This window comes from Nycticebus coucang, chromosome 13 (genome assembly GCF_027406575.1).
Source record: "Nycticebus coucang isolate mNycCou1 chromosome 13, mNycCou1.pri, whole genome shotgun sequence".
Lineage (NCBI taxonomy): Eukaryota > Metazoa > Chordata > Mammalia > Primates > Lorisidae > Nycticebus > Nycticebus coucang.
This window is the reverse complement of record NC_069792.1, coordinates 86,364,015-86,378,839: the sequence shown is the minus strand read 5'-3', so window position 1 is coordinate 86,378,839 and position 14,825 is coordinate 86,364,015. Positions and strand designations below refer to the sequence as shown.

The 14,825-nt window shown below is 50.4% G+C and overlaps 1 protein-coding gene across 1 annotated transcript; it reads right to left on the bottom strand.

Annotated features, from left to right (window-relative positions):
- Window positions 1-1,144: 1,144 nt before the first annotated feature.
- TRIB1 (tribbles pseudokinase 1) lies at window positions 1,145-9,141 on the bottom strand. Its single transcript, XM_053559146.1, has 3 exons — window positions 8,182-9,141; window positions 5,899-6,191; window positions 1,145-3,509 (listed from the first exon to the last, which is right to left on the bottom strand). Exons 1-3 carry the CDS (start codon window positions 8,539-8,541, stop codon window positions 3,044-3,046), a joined length of 1,119 nt encoding a protein of 372 aa, XP_053415121.1. The 5' UTR covers window positions 8,542-9,141; the 3' UTR covers window positions 1,145-3,043.
- Between the last annotated feature and the right edge of the window lie 5,684 nt (window positions 9,142-14,825).

Below are 14,825 nucleotides of genomic sequence, written 5' to 3'. Positions count from 1 at the left end.
GGAGCAGGAGCCACACCGGCACTGAAGGGGCAGAAGGGGCCTCCTGAGGTCTCACCACTGTTTTGCCTTCTGGATGTGACTGTTGGTTACACCAGTCTGTTCATTCAGCTTGTGAAAATTTACTGAGCTACACACTTACATGTGCATTTTTCTGTATATTTGTTACACTTTTTTTTTTTTTTTTTTTTTGTAGAGACAGAGTCTCACTTTACTGCCCTCGGTACAGCTCACAGCAACCTCCAACTCATGGGCTTCAGTGATTCTCTTGCCTCAGGCTCCCGAGTAGCTGGGACTACAGGCACCCGCCACAACGCCCGGCTATTTTTTGGTTGCAGTTCAGCTGGGGCTGGGCCGGGTTTGAACCCGCCACCCTCGGTATATGGGACCGGCGCCTTACCCACTGAGCCACAGGCACCGCCCTGTTTGTTACACTTTATAAAGCAAAGTATTTTTTAAAAATTGGTCTGGATGCTAATTTACTTCATTTTGAATAGATTCTGAAATAATAATGAAACTATAAACCTAATTAAATCAAACATCTTTTCTTTCTCTACCTTTATAATTCAAATTAATGTCACCTTTGGTTTCCCCTGCTTCCATTTTTACACTTTTAGAAAAAAAAAAAAAAAGCCTCCATTAGCCATTTTAACTAGGTCTAATGTTGGGGAAGGGATTCTCAACAGAAGTCCCAGGATGCCTCAGGGACCCCTGTGAACCTGTCAGAACAAAATTCTGTTGTATACACGTGGCATTTTTCTGAGGATGTCCAGTTTTTTGTCAAATTCTCATAGGTTCCTGGCTCAAAAAAGACTAAACTCCAGAAATATTCTTCTACAACTCAAGCTTTATTTATGCCTCCTCCTCTTCAAATGTCTCTCAATTCCAAATTCAACCCAAAGCATCCATCAGCTAGGTTCCACCAATGCGATTCACCCATCAAAACCAAATTGCCCCAAATTTGTCAAAAGTCATATATAATAATCTTCATCTGTCTACTTTTCCATCTTCCCCAAGCCCCCCCACCCCCCAGACCGTAAGTCATGAGGTCAGGTACTTGCACCCCAGTATGAAATTGCAAAAAGCCAAGGCAGATGGGACTCAAAAGAAATACACAAAAGAAAAGAAATTCACCACCCCTATTTATGAAACCAGATTTATTAAAATTTCTCTACAAGTCAGAAACTGCCATCTCACTGTTCACATATATACACATATGTACAGGAAGAATCTAGTGTTTCTAGCTTTCCCAGCAGAAGCCCCTGCCAGCCCCGAGTCCTTAGCTGGATAACGTATCACAGATACAACAGTCGAGCAACCACAAGAGCATTAGTGCGACAGAGGCCTCTGTTCTCCCTCTTCTTCAAGTCCCATGACTCCGTCAAGGTAATATTGCCAATAATCATTCACATTTCACGTGGTTTTAGACACGCAGGTTATTCAGACAGACACAGACAACAAAACAAGCCTCAGAGCCAAAAACAACAAAACAGTATCAGACCTATGTATAAAAGGTACAACCTATGTACAAAGTACACAGTACGTGAGGTATACACAGCATTCTCACAATGCACGTTAGTAGTTTGTCTAGGCATAGCCCTTAAAGATGACTGCCTGTTTTTGTGCCATTTCTCAAAATACAGTATGTTTTATTTACCCGTTTAACCACCTGATTTCAGCACTGTTCTAGACAGTTACTGACATTTCAACTGAACTTGTTTCTTAGCACAAGTTGCAGTCTCTCTATCTGCTGTAGGGAGTGAATTCCCATCTCTGGAAGCATCCAAACAGAGGCTGGATTTCCACCTTCAAAAGCTCAAGAGGGAATTTCTGCATCGGGAGGTGACAGAAAGAGGAAAGAGGTGGGGTCAGATGATTTTTAAAGTCCCTTCTGACTTTTAAGGATTTGGGGCTGGCTATTTCACTCCAGAAGCCAATTATGCAGATGTACTCATAAACCACACACTGGAAATACTAACAACCCACCATGCAAAACCCCAGAGGCACACACAATACCAGGGGAAGACCACATCTGGGAGGGGTTAAAGGAGAATTCTGGAAGTTAGTCTGAGAGTCTTCTAAGACTATCCAGAATTTACTTTCTTTAATGCACAAAGATTGTTTGCTCTTGGGAGAGCAGGGGTAGGAGCCTCCTTATCTTTCTCCTCCTGGATAAAATGCACCACCCTGAGATGGTCTTGGGGAAAAGGTAAGTACTAACAAATTGACAGGGGGGTGGAAGGGGACTTAATTATTCTTTAAAATCTGCAGTCTCTCTCTCTCTCTCTCTGAGCTCAGAGTTCTGAAAATAGCTGGGCCATCAAATCTTTTGTGATACTTTTCCATGTTAGCTGGTAAGTGCTTCTGTAGCTAAACGGGAAGAGTGTCAAGGTCAGGGGAAGGCATTAGTGCAGATGAGGTTTTGGCAGGAAACAAATGACACAGTCTAGGTTCATGGTTCCATCAGGGTCCTGAGCAACTAAAGATAGTCTGCTCCCAAAACGGAGCAGAGTCACTGGTAAAATGCGAGTGTGAAGAAAAGATGAGTGTTAAAACAAACCAAAAAAAGAACTTGCCCATCAGAGAAGCTGTAGTAGCCAGTCTAGCCACCAAAGACAAATTCCAAGATGGCAGGATTATTGGCCTAAACTCTTTGTCACCCTCTTGTTGCCCAAAATGCCTTTGTGCGATTTGCTTCCTCTCCCATTCGAATGTTCAAGTTCATTACACTTGACCACGCAGCGAAGGATGTCTAAACTCTTTGCCGCCTATGAAAGATCCACATCCCTCAAATCCGACAAAGAGACAGTTGGTGAGGATTCCTTAAAAAGGGAAACAACTTTGCAGAGCAGCCAGTCAAGAGTGTGCGCTGCGCAGATCAAGAGTCACTCATCCCAACAAGTAAGAGGAGGTGCCACGTTGAGTTCAGCAGCTAACAGTCATGATGCAGTCACATATCTGGCCGGCACCACGCCAAAGGGCCTGTCCATCTTTAGAAATGGAAATGCCATGTGTGAGAATTATGAGGTTTCTGAGGTTTTTGGGATTAGCAGAAGAAGGAACTAATGTCACTGTCCTCCTGATACTCTGGAACAATCTGGTCTGAAGTTCCCATTTCTGAGTCAACGTATCCAGGTTCCAAGACGGAGTCAAACCAGGGATGGAGTAAGATCTCAGGAGCCGTGAGTCTCTCAGAAGGTTCCCGTCTCAGGAGGCTGCGAATGAGGCACCTGGCTTTGGGGGAAATGTGGTCGGGAATGCAGAACTGTCCACGTCGAATTTTAGAGAAAAGGGCACTGGGGTCTGAGTCATGAAAGGGGTATCGTCCAACCAAAAGTGTGTAGAGCATCACCCCGAGGCTCCAAACGTCCGCAGCCTTTCCCGAGTAGGTCCCCGTGGTGTTGAGGATCTCGGGGCTCACGTAGGCTGGGCAGCCATGTTTGTCTGACAAAGCATCATCTTCCCCCTTGATTATGTGAGTGTCTTCTAGACTTTCCAGTCTGAGCTGGGTTCTGCAGGAGAGAAGAACCAAGCCATTATTTCCAGACTAGCTGCTATGAAAAACAAAGGCTTCCCAATAACAGCGCCCACAGGCACTGACAGCAAAGGCCCAAGGAATGCCATCTACCCCTCATCCAGCTAGTGCCCTACAACCACCCAGCGCTGGTGATTTCACAAACCAACACTATCTGCAATAAACGTTTACAAAGTATCGAGAAAGCACCTGGGGTGGAGGGTATGATGCAAAGCCCCAAATAGCATTCATAATGGTAGGGCTTATAAGAGATATCCTAATGGGGTTACACAATTTACCAAGTTCACATGGCAGAACTGGGAGCCTTTCTCAGGGGAATGCTGACATTTTCTACAAAAGCCAGAGGGAAAGAGCAGTATATCCCACTTCTTAAGATGGCCTGAGTACCCTGCAGGCCCTTGTACCATGCCATTGCCTGTCGGGGCTACTTGGATCCACAGTTTGCCTTACCAGAGCACAGAGCCCAAAGTCACTGTTATTCGCACCCACAGTTATACATACACACAGAGGGAACTTTGTCCACCTGGCCCAAGACATGATAATTATGATGGGAAAGTTGCAAGGAATGTTAATTACATTTATTGGGGTGTTTAATTGCAAAGAACATTTAGCCTGGATGGAGAGGTTATTCAAACAAACAAAAATAGCTGGTGGATTTGTGCTGCCCCTCCAATTAATGAAATTAATTCCCCCATGGGTGCACACAACCCTTAGGACAGCACATCAACTCATCAGCATATTTATTCTCCATGGAGGTCTCTGTTCGGGAAGCAACTAAAGTCTGAAAATCCTTTAGTCAAAGGCTCTCTTATGAAACTGCAGGTGCCTCCTCATTCAGAGCCAGCCACGCAAGTCTCCTGGATCCCCTAAAGCCCAAAGCCACGTGGAGAACCTCTAATATCCGGTGGCAGCCTGCCTGTCCCTGCTTCTTTGAAATAGCCCTGTTTTCAGTAGGTCATTTGTTGTGAAGTTAAATGCAAACATTTGGTACTGGCTGATGGGTCAATCCCTTTTCCTCTCAAAGGTCTGGTATTTTTTTTTCTTCTTCCTGCCTTCCTGTTCCCTGGAGTGTAGTATACATGTGCTAACTTCAGTATGTCCTCAGCGTGACCTCCCTGTCGTTATGTAAAATACCCATTGGTTCTGTAAACGGAAAATATGACTCAACCCACACTGTCTGCCCCTGATTGGCTGCTGTAGTACTAAAACCCTGCACCTGTGCTAGTTACACGACTGGCGTCAGCCTGCCATTGCTTAACCCTTGGGTTGCCAAACCCCATGCCCATGACATTGGCCTGTGCAATGCAGATTTCAAAAGCCAGTAAGGAGGTGTGTAAAGCATGTTTCAGAAAACACATCACCATATCAAAGGATCATGTTCCAGGAATTGGAAACTTCTTCACTGCAGTTTGCTTTTCTTTGCTAATAAGGATGTTTCAATAATTATTGCAAGGACAGATACAAAGTCATGCTTCAAAGCAACTCAACCCTGTACTTTCTGTATGCTTTGAAGTTGAAAGGTAAAAATACATAGGTAGGGATAAGCTTACCTCTTAACAACAAAATAACCCATTCCCACCTCCACAATTGTATTTTATTGCTCTTAATCTTTCCATAAGGGATGTGGTCCACCTCTTAAAATCAGGTATGGTCTATCTCATGCGGCTTCCTGAATTCTTTTATCTGAAACCTCAACTTTGAATCTTAATGCCTCACTGTTCTCTTATCAAGCTCATCTCGTTCTTTATAAGGTAAACCAGATCTATATTTAGGAATCAGTGCTAGCCAACATCCATTTACTATTCAATATGACTGTTTTCTAAAGATGTATTCAGACATGATGTTTAAAAAGTCATGAGAGGACATGATCAAAGTGTGGAGAACCCAGCCTGTGATAGGACAGGCATGCCATAAAAAGGAAGAGGCAGGGCTCTGCAAAAATGTCAGTCCCAATAGCTCTGTGATACCTCCTAGGTAAAAAAATGACACATGGTATAAGTAAAAATTTGAACACTTCCCCTAGAAGGCAATATTATGAAGGGTGGGTTGATAGTTGCACCCCAGAAGACTGACCTTTCTGACAACAATAGGGAATAAACCCGAATCTGGGGTAAAAATGGGTTAAGAACCCTGTCAACACATGCCATCCTACAGAAGCACCAAGGTGCCCCCAGGCCCCATCCAAGAGAGTACAGAATAAACCAACCTTGGCCGTGACTCCTCGGGAGCAGAACTCCTAAACACTAAATCTGGGACAACTGAGCCCTTGGTTTCATTTTGCACCAGCACGATGCAACTAAGTGCACAACCTGCACCTTCACTTTGGTTCCAAAAGGGCCACAGGAGGAGCTGTGGTGGCCACTCACCTCTCCTCCGTGGAGAAGATGAATTTCCTAAGCTTCAGGTCCCCCAGCACAATGGCCGACTGGTGGCAGTGGGCAACGGCAGAGACAATCTGCTTGAAAAGCCGGGCGGCCTCCTCTTCCCGCAGCCTCTTCCGGCTTCGCATATAGGAGTGCATGTCCCCAAAGTCCTTCTCAAAGAAGACGTAGGCCTTGGTTTCCCCAAGGATCACCTCCACAATGCCAGTGATGTTCCTGTGTGATGGCAGCTGGATGTAAGGCCTGATTTTGTCTTGGTAGTGTTTAATGGGAAACACCTGCAGAGGAAAGGCGGCCTGTTTAGAGGGCTAGAAAAGAGAGAAAGGCTGCCTCCCAAACCCCTTAGAGAGCTATGCAGAAGTTCTCAGTCGGTGGGCTCTGGATGACAATAAGCTTCATTCATGCACTCCTGTATCCCTGCTACCCCAAGTTACTCAGCCCACTGCCCTGACACCCTAAAACCCTTAGCACCTAGGCTCTGGGCCAGCAGACACTCAAAGGGTTACCCACTTTCACAGAGATGATTTGAAAGAACTGCCTTTTTCTGTACATGTTTTGTCTTTCGTGTGACCATCAGATCCTGAGAGCTAAGCAGAGCCCCCACCCTTCTTTGTCCTTCTTTTTTTACAGGCAACCCACTAGTGAGTGGCTGATAGAGGGGCCTTTTGGCATCTCCAGGAGCTGAAAAGCCATCCCTGAACAGGCAGGAGTCTCCTGCAGACCCAAAGTGCTCAGCACAGAGAGGCCACAGAATGTGGTGACTCTGCAGCTTCCAAGGGGAAGCAGGGGCCAGAGAACATGCAGAGCTGTCATTAGTCAGAAGGAACAGATGACTTGGAGGGAGCAACTGTGACAACTCGCCGGCTTAAGCAACCTGCCTATAGTCTGACTCAAATGTAAGCAGCCTTCAGTTACAACTCCCACAAGAGGGATATGGGATCTTCCAAACGGCTTTTGAATTTGGTTGTTTATTCCTCCCCTGTCCCACCCCAACCCAGCCCTCTCCAGTCACAGAAATGGGGAGAATCTCTTCTAAGAAGCTGCCTGGTCTCTTTAAGAGCTTTTTGTTTAATCCGGTTACTCATATCCTAGACTCAACTGGAAACGGTGACACACGGGCTGTCACCATCTGGATCCAGCTATTATCTGCTTGGAGGAACTGGAAGGGGTTGCACAATGGCCAGTCCCACCCCACCTCTGAGCCTGGCTGCTCTAGCACCAGCGAGAAAAACGCCCCTGGTGCCCCCGGCACTGCACCCCATCCTACCACACACGCTTTTCCCAAAAACAGCTCTTAGCCCCAGCCATTGAGAAGAAAAGATTTTTTCCCCCTTTAAACTGAGCTTGATTATGCATTTGGAATTTCATTCGGATCGGACAGTAGGTGGCAGCAGCAAGCCCTAGGACTGGCGTGGGGCGGGGGGTGGGGGGGCGGTGTCAGGTAAGTTGCGGAAAACCCAAGACTTGAACGGGGGTGATCCTATCTTTTAAGAGAAAGGAGCAGCCGGAAGGGTTCCGTGGAGTGCCTGTGGGGACGTTCTGCATCTTTGGGAGCTGGCAGAGGACCCGGCGGATCCTGTTTCTAGGAGCTGTTATCTTCTCTTCCTGGACAGGATCCCAAGGTTCAAATGAAAATCTCTGGCCGGAAAATAAAATGAACCGAGGCAAGGGTGCCCAGCTGGAGTGGGTTTTCCATTTCTACTCCAGGCAAATTCCCCCGCCTCGGCTGGAAGATTCCTTCAGACCGCTCCCTTGGGAGGGCGGTGTTCCCGTCCCCGCGCGGGTTCAGGGCGGAATCCCCAAGGCAGGAGCCGGGTACGGTCTCCTCCACCCCCTTGCTACCTCAGCTGAGCCCGGGTGCCGTGAAACCCCGGCGAGGGAGCCGCCAGCTGCTCCAAGCTCCAAGGAGGCACCCAGTGCACAGTGTCCTTCCAGGACCCCGGGGGAGGGGGGGAGGTAGGGGTGGAGAATGAGAGAAGGAGAATGGCATGGCCCTGGAATCCATTTCAATTCCACAACTTATATGGAGCGCCGAGCGCTAAACTGAGCACTAAGGGAAGGAATATAGAGCTAAAGCAATTGAACACTGCACTTCCTCCTGATCGCCAGAAAACCCTCAATCCACCAGATCCGACTCAACCCCCTCACCTTCCTTGTCCCAAGCACAAGCTTTGGTTGTACGGCCGGCGGGACGGACCCCAAGGGGTCCGCCTGCCACGGCGTCCCGCGGCCCCGACCGCCGCCAGGTCCTGGCCCCAGGGCGCTTACCTTGCAGCGCAGCTCGCGGCCAGTGTGGATGCACAGCGCCCGGGACACATGCTCGCGCTCGGCCAGGGGCAGCAGCAGGTAGTCAGCAATGCGACTGGGTCCCGGGGCGCTCCCGGAGCCGCCGCCGGCTCCCGGCGCGGCGGGCGGGGGCTGAGGGCTGCAGGGTGAGCCGGGGAGGCTGAGGTAGTCCGGGGGACTGGAGCACTCGGAGAGGCGCGGGCACTTGGCCGCCACAGCAGCCGCATCATCTGCGTCCAGTAGGCGTTTGGCCGGGGCGCCCCGGGAGGCCGGGAGTAGCAGGGCCGGGCCGCGGGGCTGCGAGGCGCCGCTCATGGCAGAGCGCACGGGACCGGCCCGCATCCCGTCCTGGGCCCAAGCGGCCCCGGCTTTGTAAGTCCCCGGATCCGCGCGGGAAGGCGCTGTGGGCTCGGCACCCGCGCTGCGACTTCTCCCAGCCCGCTGGATGGAGTTTGCCGAGGGGACTCGGCTCGGCCCCCACGCGGGGCAAAGCAGGGGCCACTCTCTGGTGCTGGCCGTGCGTCCGGAGAACTGAGGCCGGCTCGAGTCCTCGGACCTCCGCAGGTGCCGGCTCTGGGCCGCTCGCTGGGGGCGGGCGCCTCTATTGTTGCCGAGGCTGCCGACAGTCCTGGAGAAAGCGGCAGCGGCAGCTTGTGTTCTCGGGGTCCAGAGCCTTGAGGACAGGATTCAGCAGGCTCGCCAGAGCCACGGAGCAAGTGCACTTCCCAAAACACTTAGTCTGAACCAAAAGCCGGAGCAACTTTTCCGCGGCGCTCGGGATCCTGCGCGCCCCTGGGCTCCGGGCGTGTGAGAGCGAGCGAGACGCGCTCGGAGAGAGTGACTGAGTGTGAGTGAGTGTGTGCGCCGCACCGATCCCGGCCAGTGCACTCCTCCTTCTCCTTTTCCTCCACCTCCTCCGCCTCCCGGTGACTCACGCTGTATACACATACACTCACAGGCCGGCCTGTGTAAACAGTTGGGAAGCCGGGTTGTGCAATGAGGTGGCTTACGACGACTCTGGCCCCGCCGCCCGGCGAGCAGTCACCGGAGCGGAGGGAGGGAGGTTGGGGGAGGAGAACTGGAAGTGGAGGGTATGGGGTGGCCTGAGGGCTGGGGATGCTCCAGGAGGCGCGCGCTCGGGCGCCGGTGGTGCGTCTCGGACTGGTTTGGGCGCGCGCACACGCCCCCCGGGCTGGGTTTGGCAGGAGGCGGCGCGCACCCTCCAGCAGGCCCCGGACACTGCGCTAGAAGCAAAAGGAGGGGGCGGTGGAAAAGTTCCCGTGACGTAAGGGTCCCGGGGAAGGGGCGTGGCCACGGGGGCGAAGTGACCGCTGATTGGTGCGCGCACCTCATTCACAGCAAGCACAATGGGCTGCGGGAGCCAGGCGGGTTCGCGTTCCACGGTTCTCTGCATCCGCTGCTTGCTGCAGACCCGCGTTTACGCCTTTTGTCCCGGGGATCCCCCACCGTCCCGCGCCTGGGGAGCTCCGGTTGGAGCCGTGGGCGCCACCAAGGCTGAGCTGCAGCGGAGGAAGGTGGGGATAAGGAAGGTGATGAATTCCAGAATCAGTCATTCACCCCCCACGCGGTAGTTCCGGGGAAGACCTGTGCGTGGTAGTGGTTATGGCTTTTTTTTCCTTTTCCTGCCCCCTCCCAGCTCTAATCCCCGGCGTCTGTTCGCTTCCACAAATAGAACCTTCTGTTGGATGAAATAAAAGCAAACACGGGGCCTTCTGCGCTGCCTCCACCTCCACGCCCCTCCCGCGCCTGCCGCCCGCCCGGATTGCACGGAAATAGCTTCTCCAGGCTCCCGGGCCGCCCCTTCTCGGTGACTCGCCGAGAGAGCTTCCTGAGCCAGGGCTGGTGGGAAACAAAGGATGTGGGGAGCGGGCGGAAGGGGCCCGCGTGGCCACCGCCAGATTCCTGCCCCCACTCGGGCCTCCTCACGCGCTGCAGGGTCTAGGGCCCGGGTGGGCGGGTGGAAGTCTTTCTGGCACCGCAAGGATGTTGCCTGCACTCGGACAACCCTTTCAGATGGCCTGCGTGTATTCGTGCGGTGTGATTTGGGTGAGCTTGAAACGTGTGCCAGAGCCTGCACAAAGCTTCATGAAAATAACTCTAAAATCTGTCGTTTTTTTTTTTTTTTTTCTCAGTTTGCCGTCCCTGGACACCCAACGTAGATAACTATTATCAGATAAGATCCTTCCTGCACTTCTGCTAAATACTCAGTTTTCTTTCTTTTTTTTTTTTTTTGTGTTTTTTTTGGCCAGGGCTGGGTTTGAACCCACCACCTCCGGCATATGGGACTGGCGCCCTACTCCTTGAGCCACAGGCGCCACCCAATACTTAGTTTTCTAAAACCAAGTCAAGCCACAAGAATAAATCCTTTTCCTTATTAATTCACCATTCATTCAACAAGTGCTAATTAAGCATGTACTAATGGCTAGACTCTGGTGTTTAGAAGATGAAAATTAAAGTAACACTAATGGCTAACTTCAAGGGTTACTATATGTGGAGCACTGTTCTTAGCACTCTGCATGTATTGCTTTTGTGTCAGAAGCACCCTATAGGATTATTTTTTGCCCCATTTCACAGTGGAAGAAACCGAAGCCTTGCAGTTAACTAGCTTGTCACATTCCCGAGCACTCTTGGGGGCTGGCAAAGGAGATTACAATTTGTGGGGAAAACAGGAATTAGACTCCATCTAGAAGTATTTGACCTGATGTGTGGGGTCGTGAAGGAGTTATTCCACGTGAGTACGAATGATGGTGGCCAGGCCAGGCCAAGGGTATAGGAAGGGCAGGCCAGGCTCCAGGACCACCGCAGGGCAGGGAGCTGCAAGAGTGACAGGTAACACCAAGGGTTCCACTGCTGTGCTGAAGAGGGTGCTCTTCAGGGTTCAATGCCAGGAGGGAGCCCTCCAAGGTTTTCAGTCTTTTAGGAAGTTAAGGTCCTCTGAGCTGCCAGCTGGGGATCTGCACTTAAATGGCAAACTCAGCTTGGCCCAGGAGCATCTTCCTCCAAGGTGTGCCCCCTCCTCTGCATCTTCCCAGAAAAGCATTGTACCATCCACCCAGCCCCCACCAACCCTGGGAGGAGGGGACAAAAATCGCTGACAGTCATTGCCCCTTGAATCTGCCTTTTTCCTATCTCCACAGCCAGTCACTGAGTCCATACTAGACGGGTTTTCTCTCAGCACTGTTCCCTGCCCTCCCCTGCTAAGTTCCCTGGGGCTGGCTCTTGTCAGCTCTGGTTGCCCACTGGTTTCCAGCCCAGTTGCCCAGCATGAGGCCCTTGGTTGTGAGGTAGGAGAAACGGAAGGATGCCCTGGCTACTTGTTCCATTTCTTAGTTTGGGGCAGCTGCCTGCACCGAGTCTGTGGCTCTGGCCCCCGCTAGGCAGCCCCCCCCCCCTCCGGTATAGCTTCTATATGGTGGCTATTGCTGCAATATGCTGCCCAGATCCCACTTCGGGTCTGAAAGGTCTGTTTCCATGACTGCAGGAAGTGCGTATCAGGAGCTGCTTTGACTGAGAAGAGCCACCACACCCAAGGTGACACTCCCTTCCCAGGACTCCACATCCAGTGACTGCTAATCATGAGAGTAAATGCAGTGCATCTTACAAGGGTATATGTGAATCCTAGTAAATGTGGAATGTAAAGGTCTTAGCAAAATAAGAAAATGCCACGAAAGCTATGTGTGCTGAAAATGTGTCAAACGGTCTATGAACCAAGTGTATGGTGCCCCATGATCATACTAATATACACAGCTATGATGTAATAAAAAAATAAAAATAAAATAAAATAAAAAAAGAGAAAGTAAAGGTCCTGTCCCTTTGGCTCAACTCAGGCCACCTCTGAAAAGCATTTCAGCTTCAGATCTCCCAGATGGGGTCACCTGAGGTTTTCCTAAGATTGTGTCATAGCCCAGCATTTCTCTCTGCCCAGTCTTGCCCCTTCCTTCCTCCCCTCCCCTCTCAGGAGGAGACCCTCCTCTGATGAAGCCCCTGCATGCTATCCTCCACCTCACATGCTGCTTCCTGGGAAACCCAACCCCTCCCTGACACTCCTCTTCATGATCCCAGCTTGTGCCAGGGACTCTGGCTTCAGGGAGCAGGTGACACGACTTTGGTCCCTCCAGCCCAAGGGTGGCATCATCTCCTGATGTTGCTAATCTCTGAGTTTCCCCCAGTACCATGTTTTGTTCTGTTTTGCTGCTGCTCTTCCAATACCTTTGAATTAGCTCCCCACACGAAATCCTTTCTGCTGAACTTCCTGGCCTGGGTCCGTTTCCCTGCCCTGTGCCTTTTCCATGTCCAGCCCCCTCTGTACTCCCATATTCCTAGTTCAGGACCTTCCCCTGGACTCCTGCAATAAGTTCCACACCAAGCCACTCTTTGATCCCTTCAACAAACACTGAGCACTTAATCTTTGCCTGTGCTCTTACTAAGTGCTAGAGACGCAGTAGAGTGCAAAATGAAGTGTGTCTTTTATCCCCTCAATCCATTTCCCACAGCTGTCAGTAATTCCTAACATCCCAATGATAATATCAGCCCTGGTCTAAACCCCTGCAGGGACCCTCAGTTAAAATCCAAGATCCAGAGTGCAGGGAAAGTCTATTCTCCCCCAGGCCCTGCTTTTCCTCCCAGCCCCGCCTTTCTTACCTCCCCACCTCTGCCCTACGGTGCCTGCTCCTGGCAAGGCCCCAAGCACATCTGGCCATTCACACCTCTGCACTTTTACCTGTGTTGTTCCCTCCCTCTAGGATTCTTCCCCTTCTCCCTCCCAATTTAATGAACTCTTAACTCATCCTTCAAAACACCACCCAAATTTCCCCAGCGTTCTCCCTGGTGCTGTGGAATCCTCTATCCAACCTTCCTGAGGCCAGGAGTTACGTCTTAGTCATGTGTCAGCAGCCCCCAGCTCAGGGTCCATGATAAAAGAGGAGCTTAGTAAGTGTCAACCCGATATGTTAATTAGTAGGATGTAAGCACTCCAATTTGTACGAATAATCAACACATTGAATCCCACAATGGCATACATGTATTCATGATCTATGTACGAATGACTTAATAAAAAAAAAAATAGGGTGGGGCCTGTGGCTCAGTGAGTGTGGCGCCTCATATACCAAGGGTGGTGGGTTCAGACCCAGCCAAACTGCAACAAAAAAAATAGCCAGGCATTGTGGCGGGCACCTGTAGTCCCAGCTACTTGGGAGGCTGAGGCAAGAGAATCACCTAAACCCAGGAGTTGGAGGTTGCTGTACGCTGTGACGTCACGACACTCTACCGAGGGTAATAAAGTAAGACTCTGTCTCTAAAAAAAGAAAGAAATAATAAAGTATATAAAAAAAGTGTCAACCCAATAAATGCACTCAAGTGCACAAGGTCACCGACAGAGCCTAGATGAGAGGGGAAGCCTGCTTCTGGACAGAGACAAGGGCTGGAAAGTAGGGCATAGACTTTGTGAGTTAGATGCCCAGCCCGGGGAGATGAGAGGGTGTGGGGTTGTTGGGGAAAGCAGGGGCTTAACCTTTGGGGCCCCCAGCCTACATGCCTGGGAGGATGGACATGGCTTTCCCTACCGGCAACAGCTGAGCTGCGCCTCAGACTTTTCAGGTACTGAGTTGAGGACCCCAGTTCTCTAGGCACCTTGGTTACAATGGGCCTGGTGAAGGGCTGCTTTTCCTCCCCCACACGGTACTTACGGAAACAGAGGGCAAACATAAATAAGAACAGTAGTTTTTGATTATCCACCCATGCACGAATGTGAGAGATAATCAGCTATGGGCATGCCTTGATTTTGAACAATGTTCATTTAGTCAACAGCTACTATTAAAGTCTTGCCATATGCCAGAATTGAAAAAGGCCTTTACTATTAAAATCTAAGTGGGCAAATATAAATATGTAAGTAAATAAGATGTTAATTAGGAAGTAATTTTTCCCATATTAAAAGTTCTTTGCTATATAAGAAGTCTACCACATGAGCCCATTGGCAAGCTTTTTTAGTGCGTTTAGCATGTGCTTGAAATGTAGGATCATGGCTGATTGTGTGTGTGGTTTAGCACAATGCTGGGCTGACACTGGATGTTCATTGTGTGTTAAATTGGGGAAAAAATTTATTTAACTGCAACTTTTCAGGAACTGATACATTATGTAATGCGGGGAGACATGTATTGATTTTTCTGGACAAGGTTGGGCTACTGATGAGCTCTGGCTTGATTCATTTTCATTCATGCCAGCAATGCTGGGAAGATTCTGAGCACACTACCCATTCTAAAATGGGGAATGGCCGGACATGGTGGCCCACATGTATAATTCCAGCACTTTGGGAGGCCAAGGTAGGAGGATCGCTTGAGGACAGGAGTCCAAGACCAGCCTGAGCAGCATAGCAAGATGCCATCGCTACAAAACATTTTAAAATAATAATAGCCAGGGCGGCACCTGTGGCTCAGCGGGTAGGGCGCTGGCCCCATATGCCGAGGGTGGCGGGTTCAAACCCAGCCCCAGCCGAACTGCAACAAAAAAATAGCCGGGCGTTGTGGCGGGCGCCTGTAGTCCCAGCTGCTCAGGAGGCTGAGGCAGGAGAATCGCCTAGGCCCAAGGATTTGGAGGTTGCTTTGAGCTGT

Excerpts from the sequence above, each read along its gene's own strand:
- TRIB1 (XM_053559146.1), bottom strand. The coding sequence starts at position 8,541 with ATGCGGGCCGGTCCCGTGCGCTCTGCCATGAGCGGCGCCTCGCAGCCC. Across the intron at positions 6,192-8,181 it reads GCCGCGAGCTGCGCTGCAAG|GTGTTTCCCATTAAACACTA; the intron begins GTAAGCGCCCTG and ends TTTCCTCTGCAG. Across the intron at positions 3,510-5,898 it reads ATCTTCTCCACGGAGGAGAG|AACCCAGCTCAGACTGGAAA; the intron begins GTGAGTGGCCAC and ends TCTCTCCTGCAG.